A 19,389-nucleotide genomic window follows, 5' to 3' on the forward strand; every position below is an offset into this window, starting at 1 on the left:
CACCCTGCCGATGAGGAAGATCTAGAGGTAAATAACGACAAGAATAAATATATAATAGATTTAAATCATACCCTCTAAAATAAAAAGGCAATCTGGTTTGAATGTTGTTTCAATTAAAATGCTGCACCGGTCCCGTCTCACCACTAGGTGTCAATACAACTCTTTAAAACTTGGACAGGAACATCGAGTAACTCCATACTTGGGTACCACATTTAAACAAGCTGTGTTTTTATCATAAGGTAACGCATGTTACATTTATATTAAGTCATAAAAAGTTGATATCTCATATTTAGAAGATATAGACCACCTGAGGGGTGTGGCTTAATATGCAAAGAAAGAAAATAGAAGTTTGGATCCTGCGTGATGCTCCAGTGCTGAGCACGTTTACATGAAACTTCTGGAAACACTTATTGGGGGAAACCAAATGACATTTTTAAACCCAGTCTAGTAAAAAAATAAAAAGGATACAACTGATTCTCTTGCCCTGTGGTCTAAGACTACCCTCTGGAATGTAAACCACAGAAACAACAATCTCTCTAATATAGTCGACATCCGAGTGTAGAAAGGTAACATTATAAAAGCTATTTCCATTTGTACTGGCTCGTCTGGACGTTCATCGGCCCTCGCAGCTTTAATTATTATTACTAGCCAGAAAGGTCAAGCTTCTGATTGGTCGAGTGCCTCTGCGTCTGTCTACGGAAAATCCTGCTCCAGGAAACGTATTTATATTTACGGCTTCACGCTCGAGGAACTCTCGTAATTGGTGTTACTCAAACCTTAAAACACTCTTTAGTTAAACGGTTACTGACGTCATGACGATGCTCTGCTGTCCTTTAACAGCAAACCCTTTATTACTGTAACATGTATCGCCAAAAATATGAAAAGTGCATCATTTCCAGCTTATTTCTGTATAAAAATATATAACTTGAGAGGAAGTTGAAAACTTTTTTAAATCCAGATCTGTAGATAGTTTTAATTACCTCTAATTAATTCTTAACCATAAATAACGTTTTTAGTTTCAGTTAAACCCTTTTTATTAAGTGGCACAAGTACTTCTATTGTTTTTAATAAAACAAACACTTAATTCAGGACGTTTTATTTCATGATCTTGAAATGACATTCTGTGACATGCAGTTTATTTAAAATTAAATTGTTATTGTTTTCTCTGATTATCCTTTATTGTAAAATACATTAATCTCTCAGTACTCATGTGTACACACACAAATATACATATTTATTGCGATAGCTTATCAGGAAAACGACAATCATATGAAGGCAGTACAAAAATAATTCCTCTAAAAACCTGTTTGTGGGCGGAGCCAAAACAAAAGCCCCGCCCACTGAAGAAAAGAAGCACGCCTGCAGGAAACACGGCTACGCCTTCATCTCCCGTTTGGCGTTTTGGTAACTCGTCACGCCGAGACGTTGGCGGCGTTGGCTTTTCGGACTACGACTGCCGCCTGAAAGCTCCTGAGTCTCTGAAGAAAGGAACATGGCGGCCTCTAGTTGACCATGGCGTCCTCGGTCGACCAATGGCGGCCTAAAGTCAACTATGGCAGCCTCTAGTTGACCATGGCGGCTTCTAGTCGATAATGGCGGCCTCTAGTTGACCATGGTGGCCTCGGTCTACCATGGCGGCTTCTAGTCAACCACGGCGGCCTCTAGTCAACCAATGGCGGCCTGTAGTTGACCATGGCGGCCTCTAGTCAACCAATGGCGGCCTGTAGTTGACCATGGCGGCCTCTAGTGAACCAATGGCGGCCTCTAGTCGATAATGGCGGCCTCTAGTTGACCATGGCGGCCTCGATCTACCATGGCGGCTTCTAGTCGATAATGGCGGCCTCTAGTTGACCATGGCGGCTTCTAGTCGACCACGGCGGCCTCTAGTCGATAATGGTGGCCTCTAGTCGACCATGGCGGCCTCTAGTCGACCGTGGCGGCCTCTAGTCAACCAATGGCGGCCTCTAGTCGACCAATGGCGGCCTCTAATCGACTAATGGCGGCCTCTAGTCGACCAATGGCGGCCTCTAATCGACTAATGGCGGCCTCTAGTCGGCCGTGGCGGCCTCTAGTCAACCGTGGCGGCTTCTAGTCGACCACGGCGGCCTCTAGTCAACCAATGGCGGCTTCTAGTTGGCCGTGGCGGCCTCTAGTCGACCAATGGCGGCTTCTAGTCAACCAATGGCGTCTTCTAGTCGACCACGGCGCCCTCTAGTCAACCAATGGCGGCCTCTAGTCGACCGTGGCGGCCTCTAGTCGACCAATGGCGGCCTCTAGTCGACCAATGGCGGCTTCTAGTCGACCAATGGCGGCCTCTAGTCGACCGCGGCGGCCTCTAGTCGACCGCGGCGGCCTCTAGGCGACCGCGGCGGCCTCACTGGGCCTGCTGGCGGCCGAGCCGCAGGTCGTAGGTCACCATGTGGAAGTTGTCCCAGGCGAACAGCCTCCTCTGCGCCAGGTTGTAGTCGACCATGCTGTTGTAGCGGTACTTGTTCCTGAAGGGCAGGGCGATGGACTTCCCCCGGCCGGTCCCGGTGTCGTACACGTAGTTGACCGCGGTGTCCGGCGCCGTGTAGCTCGCCACGGCGTACAGCCGGCCGCACACCATGAAGGTGTTGGCCACGGAGTTCTTCCTCACGCCGGTCTCCCAGCTCCTCTTCACCTGCAGGCTGTGCGGGTCCAGCTGCGAGATCACGATGGCGCCCTTGGCCTTGTTGGTGGAGTAGACGGCCCACAGGCCGCGCTCGTCCGCCGACAGGTCGATGTCCGTGTAGCCGCCCCACGAGTACGGGAACTGGCCGTGGAAGCCGGCGTGCGGGAGGTCGCGGCGGGCCGCCGTGCTCTCCGTCGCCAGGTCGTAGCGGATCAGGGAGCGGCTGCGGCGCCGCTGGTAGTAGAGGGAGCCCCGGTACATCGTGGCGCCGGTGCTCTCCACCGGCTCGGGCAATATCAGCACCTGTCGGGGGAGGGGACGCGTGAGTCGAGGAACGATCCGATTGGCCGGAGGCTTCGACCGGCATCGCCCGCTCCACGCCGAACCTTGGACGGGAAGCCTTTGGCGAGCTGCTCCATGTCGTCGTAGCCGAACAGCTGCCGGACGTCGGAGCCGATGGTGTCGACGCGCCATACCATCGCCGGCCCGTAGGGGGCCACGGCCTCGGGGTCCTGCATCCAGACGCCGTATTTACCTGCGATGCTGTCCGCCTTCCTGTGAGTCACCGGCTCACCGACGGCAACCAGCTCCCCACAACCTGAAGAGGAGGAAGAGGTTATACACGTGTGAGATTAAATGTTGGATAGAATATAATTATATTTAAATTACGTCTGACAATCGACGCTAAGAGCTTTGAATAAATAAATAAAAAAGTTTTTAGCGAACAGATATAGGACCAGTCATTTATATATACTTCTATACAACCAGAGGAGTCGCCCCCTGGTGGACAGTAGAGAGAATGCAGCTTTAACATATGAAGCATAGACTTCTATACAACCAAAGGAGTCGGGATCGTATATATTTCCGGCTCGTGGCGCCTTCAGGAGTCATTTTTCCGCGGTAAGTGCTGCACATGAGGGGGGGGGCCTCCTGCATGTTGGAGAGTAACCCGAGAGCGATGAGGTCGTCACGTCCCCCTCGTGGAGGCAGACGGAGAGTCTGGAGACGCCGCCTGACGTCCGTGTCGAGTCACCAAGCGGTTCTTCCACTTCCTAAAATACACGCCTCGCTCTCAGGTCTCCGGCCCGCGGCGAGGCGCCGGATTAAGAGTCCGATAGGAGCGAGACGTATAAATACTCCCCAGAGGTATGGGACGGCTTCACGTGGCGACCTCCCAAACAATCAGAGGCCTGCGGGGGGGGGGGGGGGGGGACGGACTGTTATAGGATATATACTCAGCGCCGCCGCTCCCATAGCGCACTACGCGCTGTGCGTAGGGCACCAAGTCCTGAGGAGGCACCACAAAAAAGGGAACCAAAAAAATCCTCATAGTTATAATAATTATAAGGCCGATATTATTTCAGTCTATAAATATTAGGCACCTTTTAGGCATGTATATCACAAAACAGGCAGAACAAGAGTAATATTTAATCTCCCCCGTCGACACCGCTCGCCGTGGGTCACTTTCCTGAAGGAGTTAAGCTTAGGGCAACATGGCGAGCGGCAGCACTGTATATACTGGTGAGTTATTTTACTTTTTTCAATATTTCATTCTTTGGATCTTCTCCACGAGCACTCTGCTGTTCTTCTGCAGGTCCACACACACACACACACACACACATTCAGACACACTTGCAGTCACACACACACACACACGTGCAGTCACACACACACACACGTGCAGTCATACACAAACACACGTGCATTCAGACACACGTGCAGTCACACACACCTGTGCATTCTGACACACACGTGCAGACACACACACACACATGTGCACACACACACGTGCAGACACACACACACACACGTGAGGTCACACTCAACCAGCCACAACAGCTCAACGCCCCTTTAACTAACTTAAAGTTAAACAAAGGGTTAAAGAGCGGCTGCCAAGTTTTAGTTTTTTTAAATATACATTTAGTAGGGTTTGTACTTTGCCCCAGGATTACATTCACACACACACACACACACATACACACACACACACACACACACACACAGGATAAAGTGTGCCTCCTGTGGACGTCAGAGCTAAACTATGAAAACATTTACAAAGCTGTTTGTTTTTATGTCTTTGTATCTTTTATATAATCTTATTCTGAAGTCACAAAGTTAAATGTTTCAGAACATGTGGAACATGTGGAACATGTGGCCCACTCCAGTGATTCTGTGAGGAGGAAATATAAAAATATAATTCAACCGGAGACCTGTGTTGTCCTCGGGAGCCGGAACCTCCGTCACCTCGGCCTTCAGCTCCTGGAAACCCGGAGAACCACCGAGCTGCCACGCCGAGTCTGAGGAGGGGAGGAGACGAGGAGAGGAGGAGGGAGGAGAGGAGGAGGGAGGAGAGGAGGAGGGAGGAGAGGAGGAGGGGAGGAGGAGGAGAGGAGGAGGGGAGGAGAGGAGGAGGGGAGGAGGAGAGGAGGAGGAGGGAGGAGGAGGAGGGAGGAGGGGAGGAGGGGAGGAGGGGAGGAGACGAGGAGAGGAGGAGGGGAGGAGATGAGGAGAGGAGGAGGGGAGGAGACAAGGAGAGGAGAGGAGGAGGGGAGGAGACGAGGAGACAAGGAGAGGAGTAGGGGAGGAGACGAGACGAGGAGAGGAGGAGATTTAGTGTTACAAATAGAGCGGACGTGGATGCAAGAGGTTCTGAGGAGGCGTGTCCTCTACCTCTCAGGCTGCTGCTGTCGCCCTGCCGGTTGGGCCGGGTCACCAGATGGGACCTGGGACTGGAGCCTGTGGACACACACACACACACACACACACACACACACACATGGGTCAGTTCTCATGAGGAAGCACAATGGAGCAGGTCGGTGAGTGTTTTTTTGTTTGTTTGTGTGTGTATGTGTATGAGTGTGTGTGTGTATGTGTGCGAGTGTGTGTGTGTGCGAGTATGTGTGTGTATCTGTGTGTGTGTGTGTGTGTGTGTGTACCCGGACACAACTGACGGTCGGGAATGTGACGCAAACACCCCGTAAACAGAGAACTGAGAAGTGGTGTCTGTGTGTGTGTGTGTGTGTGTGTGTGGTGGGGGGGGGGGGGCTCGTTAAACGGATGTTTGGCTACTGCAAACACGCAGCGTACCGGAGCTTAACCTCCCTGGCTCCGAGATAACTCCTCTAGACCCCCCCCCCCTTGAGAGTATAGTGTTCGCCCTCCCCACATGCCTTGACCCTCCGGGCGTCATCCCCCCCCCCCCACACACACACACACCCCGGGATGAGGCCTCTGGAACGGAACCAACCACTTCCAGAGCGTGCATCGCATTTCAGACGCCCCCCCCCCCCTATCCACGCCCTGCAGAGGGAAACACCCTCATAAAGAAAGTCAGAACCGCTCACGAAATACTGGCCACCTAAATGTGGAGCAGGAACCCGAGCCGAGTGATGATGAGGAGCAACCAAAACATTAGAGGCTGCATACTTCACTCCCCTGCTGTCTCTAACAGATATATATATATATATATATCAATATATAAACGTTTAACTAATCAGAGAGCAGTTTAATTATTACACCTTTGTCCACTTTTATGTCGTTTTTTGAGAGCGATGGAACTAAATTCCTTCATATAATTGGCAAATCAAGCCCAATGGCTGCAGACAATGTACAGGAACACACACACACACACACACACACACACAGATCTACTTGTTTGTCGTAATTGTGCATTGAAATAAAAACAATGCACAATTATCTTTAAGCTGAGAATAAGAAATTAAGAACACGTATATATATAAATATATATATATTTGTAAGTGTGGGTCAGTGTGTGGTGGTTCTTGTGTATCTCTCACCCCCGGCGGGTCTGTCCGGCAGTGGGGGGCCCGGCGGCACCGCGGGGGTCTGAGGAGGACACGGTCTGCTCCTCAGGAGCTCCGCCTCCCTCCTCATCTCCTCCACCCGGCGCTGCAGCCCCTCCAGCTCCTGCTCCAGACGCTCCTTCTCCCCCCGCAGCAGGTTCCTCTCCCCCGTGGTCCGGTCCAGGGCCTCCTGGAGCCCCGACCGGGCCGGACCCCCGGCGGCGGCGTCCCCCCCTCCGCTCAGCCGGGCCACCAGCACCTCCAGCAGGCTGAGTCTGGCATTCAGGCCCTCCACCTCGGGGCCCCCACCCGTCTGCGGGCAGCTGGCCTCGGCGGGGCCGGGCACGGTGAAGGTGTACTGGCACCGCCCGGTCCGGTCGTTGGCCCTCCACAGAGTGGCTCGGTCCTCAGCGCCACCCCCCAGCAAGAGTACACACACACACAGCGAGAGCAGGAGCAGCATCGTGGGGACCGCGAGCGGATCAGAAGGTCACGGGTCCACTCCTCTTCCTCTTCTTCTACTAAATATTGAACTCGAACTCTCCTTCCACCATTTACTAATTCCCAATTTTCTGGTGATGATTTTGTAAATTTGTCTTTTTTCAGGTATCTCTTCTTCTTTTTCTTCTTCTCCTCCTCCTCAGTGGACAGGTCTTTTAAAACTGAGCTCTCCCAAACACCCCACAGATATTTATACATTCTGGAGGGGAGGGACGGAGGGGAAGAGAGGAGAGGTGAGAGGAAAGGAAAGGAGGGGATTGAGGGATAACAACTTGGAGGAGGGGGTCAGAGGACAAGGAGGGAGGAAAGGAAGAAGGAAACAGAAAGTCATGAGCCGATGGTGGTTTATGGGGACAAAAACATCCATTGTCTTTACATAACTTTGAGCTTCTGTTGTTCTCTAAAAAGCTGTTTTCTATATATTTTTTTTATATTTAAGGGATCAACATGTCTTTTAAATTTGTGTAACTCCGCCCCCCCCGGTGTCTCTTTGCTCCCGAGGAGATCAGTGTCCCCTTTCATGTCGGCGGGGGCCAGAAACGGGACGCAAGCAGCCGATAAGGGCCGTCGTTAGGGAGGGTCAAAGTTCCATCGATGACCCCCCGACATAGAACCAGGCTGAACCCGGGTCTCAACGTGGACTCCACTGTCATTTAATACAAGCCGAGTGAGCTGGTCTGGTTGTATAGAAGTCTATGCTTCATGTGTTAAAGCTGCATTCTCTCTCCTGACCACCAGGGGGCGACTCCTGGTTGTATAGAAGTCTTTGCTTCATGTGTTAAAGCTGCATTCTCTCTCCTGACCACCAGGGGGCGACTCCTCTGGTTGTATAGATGTCTATGCATCATGTTTTAAAGCTGCATTCTCTCTCCTGACCATCAGGGGGCGACTCCTCTGGTTGTATAGAAGTCTATGCGTCATGTTTTAAAGCTGCATTCTCTCTCCTGACCACCAGGGGGCTCCTCTGGTTGTATAGAAGTCTATGCATCATGTTTTAAAGCTGCATTCTCTCTCCTGACCACCAGGGGGCGACTCCTCTGGTTGTATAGAAGTCTATGCGTCATGTTTTAAAGCTGCATTCTCTCTCCTGACCACCAGGGTATGACTCATCTGGTTGTATAGAAGTCTATGCTTCATGTGTTAAAGCTGCATTCGCTCTCCTGACCACCAGGGGGCTCCTCTGGTTGTATAGAAGTATATGCTTCATGTGTTAAAGCTGCATTCGCTCTCCTGACCACCAGGGGGCTCCTCTGGTTGTATAGATGTCTATGCATCATGTTTTAAAGCTGCATTCTCCCTCCTGACCACCAGGGGGCTCCTCTGGTTGTATAGAAGTCTATATAGTGATTAGTGACTACTTCTCCCGATGTATTCCCTCAGTAAACATTGTAAACATGAGTTTATGTCTCAGTCTCGAGTTTCAAGTCTTCTTCTATACAGCATGATGTCATCATTTATACTTTATGGTCATTCAGAGTCACACAGACCATAAAGCAGGGGACACTTTAGGGGCGGGGCTACAGGTGATTGACAGGTCGCTCACCGGTCAGCTGGGTCAGAGTGATCCATCTCTGCTGACCCAGCTGACCCTCAGGCTTCTCTCCAGGGAGGCCGGAGGGCAAAGGGCGCACATGGCGGCGCACCTGAGACGCTCGCCTGTGATTGATGGGGCAAGTCACCGATTGGTCGGACAGATGGGCGACTGGACGAAGGAGGTGCAGTTCAACGCATCTCGAGAACGAGAAACGGGAGAGAGGGCGGGAGGTGGGTCGAAGGAGAGAAATAAATCATCAAAGGAGGGGAAAGGAGAGTGAAAACACGTGGAGAGGGAAAAACAAAGAGGTGAGACAGAAGCTCCTGGCAAAGGGGGAGGAGCTAAGAACACGCCAACCAATCGGAAATGTGTTCTCCACTTGTGACATTCTCCCGGACAGGGTGTGTGTGTGTGTGTGTGACTGATGCTGCTTGGCACACTCCCCCTCTCCCCCCCCTCTCTATTATGATTCATATAACTGCTGCTATGCCTGGAATCTGAAGTCCTCCAGTAAAACCAAAACACGCCGCGCCGCCATGTGGGCGTGTCTTCAGCTGGGAAGAGAGGGCATAGAAATGTTCTCTCGTGCACGGGTATTATATTAAAGTTTATTTATTATATTAAAGTGTAATACGGAATTCAATCGTGGACCAACTATCGTTGTGGACAAAATACAGTTTAAACTTACATTTGGGATATATTTATAAATATATATTTGTAATAATAATAGCGCCGGCTGTGTGTGTGCTGTCAGCATAAGAGATGTACAGGTTTTATATGGAGGGGGAATATGTGTAAATATATTAAAATGTGAATATTTTGACCCAAATCCATCAACAACACAATTAAATACACATACAAATAGTTTTCCACCTGAAAATAAATAAAGTGTTTCGTGGGTTGAGTCCTCTTGAAGAAGAGGAAGTGAGCTTCCTCTTTAGTGTGATGTCAGTTATAAAGACGGACATGTTTGGATTATGATTCATATCTTTCGTCAAAGTCCATTCCTCTCAGGTGAGATAGATGCCACGTCCGGCTCTAATCCCAGAGAGGCTCTCTGATTGGCTGCAGACAGAAGGTCACGGGGTTATGAAAGGTCACGGGAGGCAGAAAACTGTCTCGTCTGTTTTTTTTCTCCAGCTCATTAAATATGCGCAGAGAAAGTGACACACCTGTGTGTTTGTTTTTATTTGTTTTTGTTTGTGGCTGATCTGAATAATTGTTACTTCAGGTAGATCAGCAGCTGTGTCCCTCGTATCATAGCAACCGCCCTTCAGCTCACTGCAGCCACATCCACATCAAAACAAGCGTATGGGATGAAACGCCCTCTTCCTCTTCAAAGCCCCCCCCCCCCCCCCCCAACACCGCTTCCCGGCGTCCAGTCACCTCAGACTTTAGGGCTGTCTCGGGACGCCGCGCAGCCAGTGAAGTCAGACCAATAATTTTTTTTTAAAGGTAATGAGATCAAACGAAAGCTCAGGACCAGCGTTTAGAAAGTAGAGAATGAAGGGATGGCTTTTCCATTATCTCTGTTTCCATCCAACAAACGTTGCCTTTGCCCGGAGCTGATTTCATGCCCACAGGAAGACCAGTTAAAACCAGTAGAAACACAATTAAAACCAGTTGAGACTGGTTAAAACCAGTAGAGACCAGTACAAACACAGATAAAACCATATAAAACCAGTTAAGACCTGTTAAACCCTGTTGAAACCAGTTAAACCCACTTAAAAACAGTTGAGACCAGTTAAACCCAGTTGAGACCTGTTAAACCCACTTAAACCCAGTTGAGACCTGTTAAACCCACTTAAACTCAGTTGAGACCTGTTAAACCCAGTTGAGACCTGTTAAACCCACTTAAACCCAGTTGAGACCTGTTAAACCCACTTAAACTCAGTTGAGACCTGTTAAACCCAGTTGAGACCTGTTGAGACCTGTTAAACCCAGTTGAGACCTGTTAAACCCAGTTAAACCCAGTTGAGACCTGTTAAACCCAGTTGAGACCTGTTAAACCCAGTTGAGACCAGTTAAACCCAGTTGAGACCTGTTAAACCCACTTAAACCCAGTTGAGACCTGTTAAACCCACTTAAACCCAGTTGAGACCAGTCGAGACCAGTTAAACCCAGTTAAGACCAGTTAAACCCAGTTGAGACCTGTTAAACCCAGTTGAGACCTGTTAAACCCAGTTAAACCCAGTTGAGACCTGTTAAACCCAGTTGAGACCAGTTAAACCCAGTTGAGACCTGTTAAACCCACTTAAACCCAGTTGAGACCTGTTAAACCCAGTTAAACCCACTTAAACCCAGTTGAGACCAGTCGAGACCAGTTAAACCCAGTTAAGACCTGTTAAACCCAGTTGAGACCTGTTAAACCCAGTTGAGACCAGTCAAGACCAGTTAAACCCAGTTAAGACCTGTTAAACCCAGTTGAGACCTGTTAAACCCAGTTGAGACATGTTGAGACCAGTTAAACCCAGTTGAGACCTGTTAAACCCAGTTAAACCCACTTAAACCCAGTTGAGACCAGTCGAGACCACACTGGGTTGCCCCCCCGTCTTTTCTCAAATCACTTTATTCCAGAGCAACAGATGAAAAGGTGTGTCGGTGTTTCACCGTCTTCAACAGAACGTCATCACAGAATCAATATTTACAGCAGAATAAATTAAAAGTGACGAAGAGGAGCGACAACGGTCCAGAGGTCGTGAACCACGACGACCTTCAGGGGTATGTAACAGTTCTGTGGCGGCGGCTCGGGTGTCTTTGGGGTACGGGACAACAACAAGAGGAAGAGGAGGAGGAGGAGGAGGGGGTGATTGGTGATGGCCCTGCACTGATGAGGAAACATAACTGATGAAGAACAGAGTGAATAAAAGAAAGCAGATGAGCCTCAAGATGTTCTGGGGAAACATCTGAGGAGCATCCCCCCCCCCCCCTCGAGACTGATCTCACGGCAGATTTATGTGGAAATATAAATTATCAGATCTGAAGGGCTGACACCGGGGGGGGGGGGGGGCTGGCTGGCGCCCCCTAGCTGGAGTGGAGGACCGTGTGCAAAGAAAAGAGCGAGCGAGAGAGAGGAAGAGGACAGTTCTCCCTCATCCTCGTCGTCGGACGCTAGCGATATCGTAGGATCACTGGAACTGAGAGAGAGAGAGAGAGAGAGACTATAATATTTAAAGGTGTGCACACGGTGGTAAAGTGAGTGTTGTGTCTGAAACTCACTGATGATGATGAGCAGGAGGGCGACAACCACCGAGACGATAATCATCTTCATCTGTGGAAGAAACAACACATTCCTTAATACACACACACACACACGCGCACACACACACACACACACACACACACCTTCATGTCCCTCCACCACATCCTCCTGTGCAGCTGCTTGGCTCGGCTGCTGAAGGCCGACGCGTTGTCCGACAGGCTCTCTGTGAGAGAGAGAAGAAGAAGAAGAAGAAGGCGTTACGCGTCGGAGACAAAGGGTTATTGTTCCGCCTTTGAAGTCGGACCAGGTGACTCAGAAGCGCCTGGCAGCGCGGCGGCGTGTTATGTAACCGCCGATCGCGAACAACAACTCGCCGGGATTGAAAACACATTTCCTCACAACCGGTCTGTCTGCGTCGTGATGGTCCATCTTCAAAACACACACACACACACACACCATCAGCACCTTCAACGTGCACCGTGTGTGTGTGGCTGCAATGATTACTCTACACTTTTTAATTTCACATTATTTGCTTATCATATTTTATTGTAAATAAATGTCATCATCGGGCCACGTACCATTCTTCTTCCTTTGTAAATCGACACACACACACACACACACACACACACACACACACACACACACACACACACACACACACACACACACACACACACACACACACACACACACACACACACACGGGGGGGGGAACCAGACTCACCCGACTTGTCCTGCAGGTCGTCGAGCCGCTCGCCCCTCTCGATCACCTTGGAGATGTTCTCCTGCATCACGTCGATCACCTCGTCCACCTGCGACTGCACCCTGAGCCACGAGCAGGGGGACGCGTTACGACCCCCCCCCCGTGTGTCTCTCCTCTTTTCATCCTCTCATTATTCTGGATCTGCAGAATAATGCTGAGCTCGTCGCTTTATGACACGGTTATAAAGTCGCTCTTCATTTGAAGAGAGGAGGACATCGATAAAAGGAGAGGCTCAGGAGGAAGACAAACTGGTCACCATGGCAACTGGTCACCACGACACTGACGGAGCTGCGAGAGAATCGTCGGTCTTGGACTTCGGCTTGATGGCGCGTTAAAAGACGTAAACATTAAAAACACGCGGAACCGGAGCCGGAGAGAATTTTTTTTTAAACGGGGAGGCGCGGGCGAGCGGTAAAAGCTGCACCCTGTGAGAACCTGACCGTAAAAAAAAAGAAGGTTCCAGGTCCAGACGGACCGAGGAGCTCGGAGTCGTGTGCAAACATTCCCGGGGCCGCGTTCGTAAAAGCGTCCTCGTAAAAGCGTCCTCGTAAAAGAAGAGAACGAAGAAAGAAAAGAGTCGCTCCTCGTGACTGCCCTCGGAGAATTTAGAATTACACGGAAATCTCACGGACGATAAAAGACGAGATCCCCGGTAAAGACGTGGCGCCGTGAACCCCTCGAAGGGCCAGTCGCCATGGTAACGCGAGGGCACGGAAGGCTTTGGCACTCTGGCGAAAGTATGGTAATATTTATACGACTCCACAACGAGCTCGTCTGTTCCGCCAGGGTCCGGGGGGGGGGGTCCCGTTACACAACGACCTGCACGCGGCGGGTTGCGTAACGCAGACCCCCAAACACTCCGGACCTCACGGCTCCGGCGGGTTTGGGAGGGATGTGTCGGTACTTACTGCTTGAATTTGTCATTCTGAGGTCCGAACCTGGGCCCCGAGGGGCCTCGCCTGGGAAACAAGGGATGGAATGAAGCCAGAGTGACGATGTAATGACTCATTTAGGGTAACACATTTTCAAACAATCTTATGTTCGCACAAAGCCACTTTATAGAGATGAATCGGACTGAAATACATTTGATTCATTGATCACTGTGTTTTAATAGAATGAAAACAAACTCACAGAAAGAAGTCTTCCTCCTCATCAGAGTCCTCCTCCAGCAGGTTCCTCTGTACAGCAGGGGGAAGGTCAGAGGTCAGAGGTCAGATACGGGGTGAGCTCTGGATGATTTGAATTCAGATTTGTTGCCGTGCTTTCCGATAGCGAGACGTGAAACTGACCTCCGGGGGCCGATACCTGCCGATGGATACATCCGTCTCCGGGGGGAGCAGATCTACCCGGCAACGCCGCAGCTATCGTGCTTTTACGTGACGACGACTTACTCAAATAAATAAGACTGTGGATGCTTCGATAAATATCACTTGTGCGCTCTAAAACTCCTCTGGGAAGGACGATTAAAATAAAAAAACAATTTAAATTAAAAAAACAGGTTTCTGTGATCTCCAGGTAAATTATCTCTCAAAAGAACTGCCATGACCACGTCTCGAGTAAAATGAGGAGAACTGGACCAGGTGGGCCGGGGAGTCTGTTTCTCATCGGATCGGAGACAGAAAGGCCATATTACCTGCTGGGGGGGGGGGGGGGGTCCGCGAGTTCGAGAGCAGCGTATTTTATATTTAATACGCCGTCGTCCGGCCGGGGGAACGGTGGCCACGGGATGATGGAGGACTTCACGGGTGGAGGGCGCTAACGCTCTCCTTCTGCCCGCTCTGGTGGTCGTTATCGGGGGGGGGGGGGCGACCCCGGGAGCTCCGCTTTGATCTCGGTTCAACACAATAGCAAAGAGGAGTTCACAGAGGAAAGTCAAGATTTAAAGGGGGGGGGTGGGTGATGAGAACCAGACGGTTGGCTCCGGGGGGCTTCTTCACTTTTCCATAAACACTAATTGAATCATCATCTCGTCTTCGACCGACATCTGCTCCTGACCATTTCATTTGTTTACGGCAGCCAACAGATGTTCTTTTATATTTGAAATATCCATTTATATATATATATATATATATGTATTTTTTAGGTTGCGTCAGTGTGCCGCGCCGCATGGGGGCAGTTACCATGTTGAATGACGGGTCCCGTCACACCACCAGGCAGTGAGTAGACACAGGTGTGGAGGTCGAGAGGAAATGTGACGATGATACGATATGATGATGACACATAGCCCCCCCCCCCCCCGTCTCACCCTCTCGCTGCGAACGGATCCCGTGACCTCGTCGTCATTGAGGTGCCGTTTGAACTTGGGGGGCATGTTGTCTTCAGGCTGCTCCTCCTGGTCCGGCTCCCTCTGTGGAACAATGGAGGGGGGGGAGGAAGATCATGACGTGGGCTGTCAACAACAACAACAACAACAACAACAACGGTCCTGCTGACACGGCGGCCTGCTGAGACGAGTGCGCTTATACATTTGGGAGAGCTTTTGACTTTTTTTGCATTTTAGCGTGAAGCGTAAATCTGAACTCGCTCGGCAACAATTGAGTTAATGAGAATCAGGAGAGAGACGACTCCAGTGACTTCCTCTGCGCTCCAATGTTTACCTCTGGAACATGTTAAGAGAGCAGCTCCTCCCCCTTTTCCTTCTCAGTAAACACAGACATGAGGAATAATACGACGTCCTAGTCGGAGGTCTTGATTCCTCATGTTCCTGTCGGCGTCTCGCCAGCTACGGAGAAGGGAACGCCGTCATCCATTTGCGTGGAAAAACTCAACCGGTGTCGGACATGCTGCTCTTCTAATCGCCCCCCGCCCCCTCTCCTCCTCCTCCTCCTCCTCCTCCTCCTCCTGCAGTGTGTGTTAGGGTGCTACTTGTTCCAAAACAAGCCTCAATTACACTGAGCTACACATGTGATCCTCAGGCCCGTCTGCAACTAACAGGGGGAGGAAACACACACACACACACACACACACACACACACACACACCACCTCTCTCAGCCCAACGTGAACCATTGAATCCAGTTCAGTCTCACTGTGGCTGTTTCTCGGCAGCGTCCCTTTTCCCGGCACTGCGATATAGGAGGGGCGGTAAAAAAGGAGAGGAAGTTTCCGGTAAACGGAGGTGAAGAGAAGCAGGCGGACAGGAAGGACTCGCTCTGAAGCAGCGACAGCGAGAAGAAGAAGACACACGGAAAAAGAGAGAGAGAGAGAGGATAAGCCAACTCTGTCAGGAGCTGGAATCCATAAATAGATTTTTTTTTAAAGAAAAAGTAGACGTGGTAATTTTGCATTGATTTGCATAATGATGACGAGGAGCCTGAAGATTACTAACGACCACAATCAATACATGCATTACAATGTGTTAATCAATACATGCATTGCAATGTGTGATCAGCTATTCCTCCTCCCACTGTTATGGGTCCTTTAAAGGAGCCGCAGCTCCTCTTTCATCATATTATCTCAAGACAATATCCTCTCAACATGGAACAATATATTCAAACTTCATTTGAATTATTGACATTTTTCTCCACATCAAAGAGACACACGCGTGTCCAAAGGAACATCGGACCCTGGGACATCCCGATTAGATCCCGATTACATCCCGATTTGATTCCGATGAGATTCCGATTAGCCAGCAGCATTTTAGCCGTTTGGCCACTTTAATCTGGTTAAACGGTTTAAATACGTCACAGTTTCACTTTAACTATTACGTCACAACACCGGAATAATGTACGTGGCGGTGGAGCGACATGAACGCAAACACACGCGAGCTCGTTGCCAAATAGCTCGTCTCCATGGCACCTAGGTTTAGCTCCCAAGCTAGGCTAAGGACGCTACCTGGTGTCTTTCCCCCTCCCCACACACACACAGATCCGGGTGTTGGATGCCGGAGAACTCGGAGCACGCGCAGCCTCGGGGTATTAATCCAGGTGTGTGTGTGTTCAGTTGGTTCCGCGGCGCTGGGTTAGCAGGTGCGTCACGGGATTGTCATGATGGATGCTAGCGGTCCGCTCGTCTCTACTTCCGGCTGCGTCAGCTGACCAGGAAGTGAGCGCGAACATCTGGAGGAGGAGAGGCCCCGCTGCAGATGTTCAGTGGAGGAGGGTTTATGAGTGAACACTCAAATTGTTACTTATCTTATTTAGATTGTAAACTTCTCTTTACTTCACCTCTAATTAATGTCAGAAGGAATTATTTTGTGTGTTTTACACCAACAAATGATATTGTAATTGTGCATTAATATTTTACATTTTAAACATTTTAAAATCAATTGCATGGCTTTAATAAATATAGTATATATACTTTGTTTACATCACAATATATATGATGTATATCTTTCAACCAATTACATAAATCAGAATCCAGTTTATTGCCAAGTAGCTTTTCACATACAAGGAATTTGTGTTGGTGTATTGGTGCATACATAAACATAGCAAGATAAAATACTCAAGCATTTTTATCTATATTGATTTACCACTTATGGGCCATTGTTCTTTTACTCTTGAAACTTTTACTTTTATGTTGTCAATTAACATTAGCCTTTTACTATCATTATACCTTTATTACATTCCTTTTATTAATTTGCAATTGCTGTTTTATTTTCTCTTCATTAATGCCATATTTATGTAGCTTTCCTAAAACTATTGTATATATAATTACCATTGTTGGATGGAGCCTGGGACTTTAAATGATCATTGCCAACAACTGCTCTCTGTATTTCGTGTGCACATACTAAATAAAGAACATGATACCGAACATGATACTTGCAGAACATGTTTCTAGTTGTGTAAGACATGATTCAGTTAATTTATTTCTTATTTTTCTGGAGACGGAACGAGAAAAAAACAACAAAGCAAAAGACGAAAACATTATGAATTTAAATTATATATGAACATCAGTTGTTGTTCAAATAAGAGTGGTTATAATCATGATAATAATAATAATGCAAGTTGTCAACACATTGTTTTCATAAGTAGTTTAAAAATATGTTTAGATTAATAATTTCACCACTGCCTGTGGTATGCCTGCCTCGCCTGTAGGTGGCAGCAGTGCGCATGCACTAGCGTGCCTCTGCTCCAATGTAGTAGAAGAAGAAGAACAAACTTTTACCGGAAGAGTCCCTTCCTAACCGCTAGCTGCTGAGCTATCTGCGTATCACGCCTCATTTACAGATGTATTATTATGTCTCCTGACTCATTGTTATCTTGTCAAGTAGCTGCCGGTGTTTCTATGACTACGGGCAGTTAACAAACGGACGGGCTGCTTTTTGTCGCCCGGGTCCTCCGGAGCTCTCGGAGAGATGCAGAGCGCCGCAGCCGGGTCCCGGCCCCTGTTCGGCGGCGCGCTGTCGGCCGTCTTCCCCCGCGGAGCCCAAGACGCCAGCGAGCTGAGGGAGATCCCGGACAACCAGGAGGTGTTCGCCCACGAGCGCACCGACCAGAGCCTGATCGTGGAGCTGGTCGAGTACCAGGCTCAGGTGGCGGACCGGGACGCCGCCCGGTATCACTTCGAGGACATCGCGGGCAGCAATGAGGCTTCGGAGCCGGGCGCCGGGTTTGAAGTGACCGGCGTCGCGCGCATGTGCGAGTCCGAGCTGTCCCTCGCGCACTGCGGCTCCGCCTGGACGCTGACCGGCACGCAGCGCGTGTCCAAGTTCAACGAGGAGGCGAGGAACACGGTGACCCTCCGGCTGGCCGTGTTCCGGCTGCCGCGGTTCTCCACCGACGTCCTGATCACCTTCAACGACCCGCAGAGGATCGACCCGGAGAGCAGCAGCGCCGCGGCGGCGGAGACGCGCTCCGGGGCCCGCTGGACGGAGCAGGACTTCCGGCGCTTGTTGCGGACTCTGACTCTGCACAACCCCGGGCTGTTCGGCTAGAACTACGACCGGGGGCCTGGTTGAGAACACGTTTTAGGACTGCTTTAAACAGCAGGTTGTTTTGGATCGCCACCAGTAGTGGTTCCCCGCGCATGCGCTGTTCTGCCCTTGATGTTGTTCTGACATCTAAAAATTTAATTGATGACCAAACATTTCACCGTTTCGTCTTAATAAAAGTGTCCAAATTGTAAATATTTGACCGCATTTCATTATTTTAACGGGTAATTGTCTCACAGATCATAATTAATGTGCAGTGAAATAGGAGGTTTTGGGACATAATGTCATCGATGTGCACAATTTCCTCCCCCAGATCCCAATCTCCCACTCACTCTGGCACTCCAGAAATAGTTCCACCATTTATTCATTTTATGGAGTAGGTCTTTGCCCAGTGTCTGTAATGCATACACAAGGCCATTAAATATTCACCCACTAACAAGCCAGCTTGTGCTACTCCGCTCTAACCTCCATATTTATATATATATATATATTTACAGCTTAATAAAATCACACAAGTAGTGGCTGAATCAAGTCAGAAGGTTATAGGTGAGCCAAGTTTCCACATATAAACGTATCTACTCCGTGTCCTCAGACCGGACCAGAGCTTTTTGGTCATAAACAGAGAAAATTGAAAGAGCCCCAGCAGGAATATGTATTAGGTCAACTGTTTCCATCCTCTGTGGCTGCGGCCTCATGGTGGAATAATTCATTAGCCTGGATCCTTGGAGAGGCTTCATTCAGCTCGGGGTGAGTCTGGTGAAAGTGACTCATTAACTGGTTGCTTTGAAGACTGTTCTCCTCATTTCATGCACGACAGTTATTTGAGGAAAAGTCATCACAGCGAAGGGACTTCAAGGTAAATCTGGAATAACAAAATACGAGAAGGACCGACGGTCCCAAAGCCACATCAAACCCTCCTCATCCTCGGGAGGGATTAAGATCTCGTAAAGTCCGGCGGAGGACATTCCTTCATCAACCGCAACATGCTGCCGCTGGACCCCATAAAGCCTGAACAGACGCCTGCCTCCCAGACCGGAGGCTTCTGGAACAGACACCTGAGTT

The 19,389-nt window shown here is 49.5% G+C and overlaps 3 protein-coding genes across 4 annotated transcripts; 1 reads left to right on the plus strand and 2 right to left on the minus strand.

The window, feature by feature from the left end:
• Nucleotides 1–1,080: 1,080 nt before the first annotated feature.
• myoc (myocilin) lies at nt 1,081–9,840 on the minus strand. The gene is made up of 5 exons (XM_056415543.1): nt 6,451–9,840; nt 5,324–5,389; nt 4,864–4,950; nt 3,040–3,251; nt 1,081–2,956 (listed from the first exon to the last, which is right to left on the minus strand). The coding sequence occupies exons 1-5, from the start codon at nt 6,917–6,919 to the stop codon at nt 2,375–2,377; spliced, it is 1,416 nt and encodes a 471-aa protein (XP_056271518.1). The 5' UTR covers nt 6,920–9,840; the 3' UTR covers nt 1,081–2,374.
• Nucleotides 9,841–11,042: 1,202 nt separating this feature from the next.
• vamp4 (vesicle-associated membrane protein 4) lies at nt 11,043–16,491 on the minus strand. Of its 2 annotated transcripts, none has more exons than XM_056415607.1 (8): nt 16,290–16,491; nt 14,702–14,803; nt 13,588–13,634; nt 13,365–13,415; nt 12,418–12,518; nt 11,837–11,916; nt 11,711–11,762; nt 11,043–11,628 (listed from the first exon to the last, which is right to left on the minus strand). In XM_056415607.1, the coding sequence occupies exons 2-8, from the start codon at nt 14,765–14,767 to the stop codon at nt 11,603–11,605; spliced, it is 423 nt and encodes a 140-aa protein (XP_056271582.1). In that variant the 5' UTR covers nt 14,768–14,803; nt 16,290–16,491; the 3' UTR covers nt 11,043–11,602. The 2 variants fall into 2 exon arrangements, with proteins under 2 accessions (XP_056271582.1, XP_056271581.1); XM_056415606.1 differs by lacking the exon at nt 16,290–16,491 and adding an exon at nt 15,462–15,610.
• Nucleotides 16,492–17,446: 955 nt separating this feature from the next.
• On the plus strand, nt 17,447–18,522 carry rangrf (RAN guanine nucleotide release factor). The gene has a single exon (XM_056415596.1). It carries the CDS (start codon nt 17,752–17,754, stop codon nt 18,328–18,330), a length of 579 nt encoding a protein of 192 aa, XP_056271571.1. The 5' UTR covers nt 17,447–17,751; the 3' UTR covers nt 18,331–18,522.
• Nucleotides 18,523–19,389: the final 867 nt, after the last annotated feature.

This window comes from Pseudoliparis swirei, chromosome 5 (assembly GCF_029220125.1).
Source record: "Pseudoliparis swirei isolate HS2019 ecotype Mariana Trench chromosome 5, NWPU_hadal_v1, whole genome shotgun sequence".
NCBI classification, from domain to species: Eukaryota; Metazoa; Chordata; class Actinopteri; order Perciformes; family Liparidae; genus Pseudoliparis; species Pseudoliparis swirei.

Coding starts and splice junctions, on each gene's coding strand:
- myoc (XM_056415543.1), bottom strand. CDS start 6,919: ATGCTGCTCCTGCTCTCGCTGTGTGTGTGTGTACTCTTGCTGGGGGGT. Junction 5,390..6,450: donor GCCGGACAGACCCGCCGGGG/GTGAGAGATACA, acceptor GTGTGTCCACAG/GCTCCAGTCCCAGGTCCCAT. Junction 3,252..4,863: donor GGCTCCCGAGGACAACACAG/GTCTCCGGTTGA, acceptor CCTCCTCTTCAG/GTTGTGGGGAGCTGGTTGCC.
- vamp4 (XM_056415606.1), bottom strand. Junction 13,416..13,587: donor GAGGAGGAAGACTTCTTTCT/GTGAGTTTGTTT, acceptor CTTGTTTCCCAG/GCGAGGCCCCTCGGGGCCCA. Junction 11,629..11,710: donor CCTCCTGCTCATCATCATCA/GTGAGTTTCAGA, acceptor TCTCTCTCTCAG/TTCCAGTGATCCTACGATAT.
- rangrf (XM_056415596.1), top strand. CDS start 17,752: ATGCAGAGCGCCGCAGCCGGGTCCCGGCCCCTGTTCGGCGGCGCGCTG.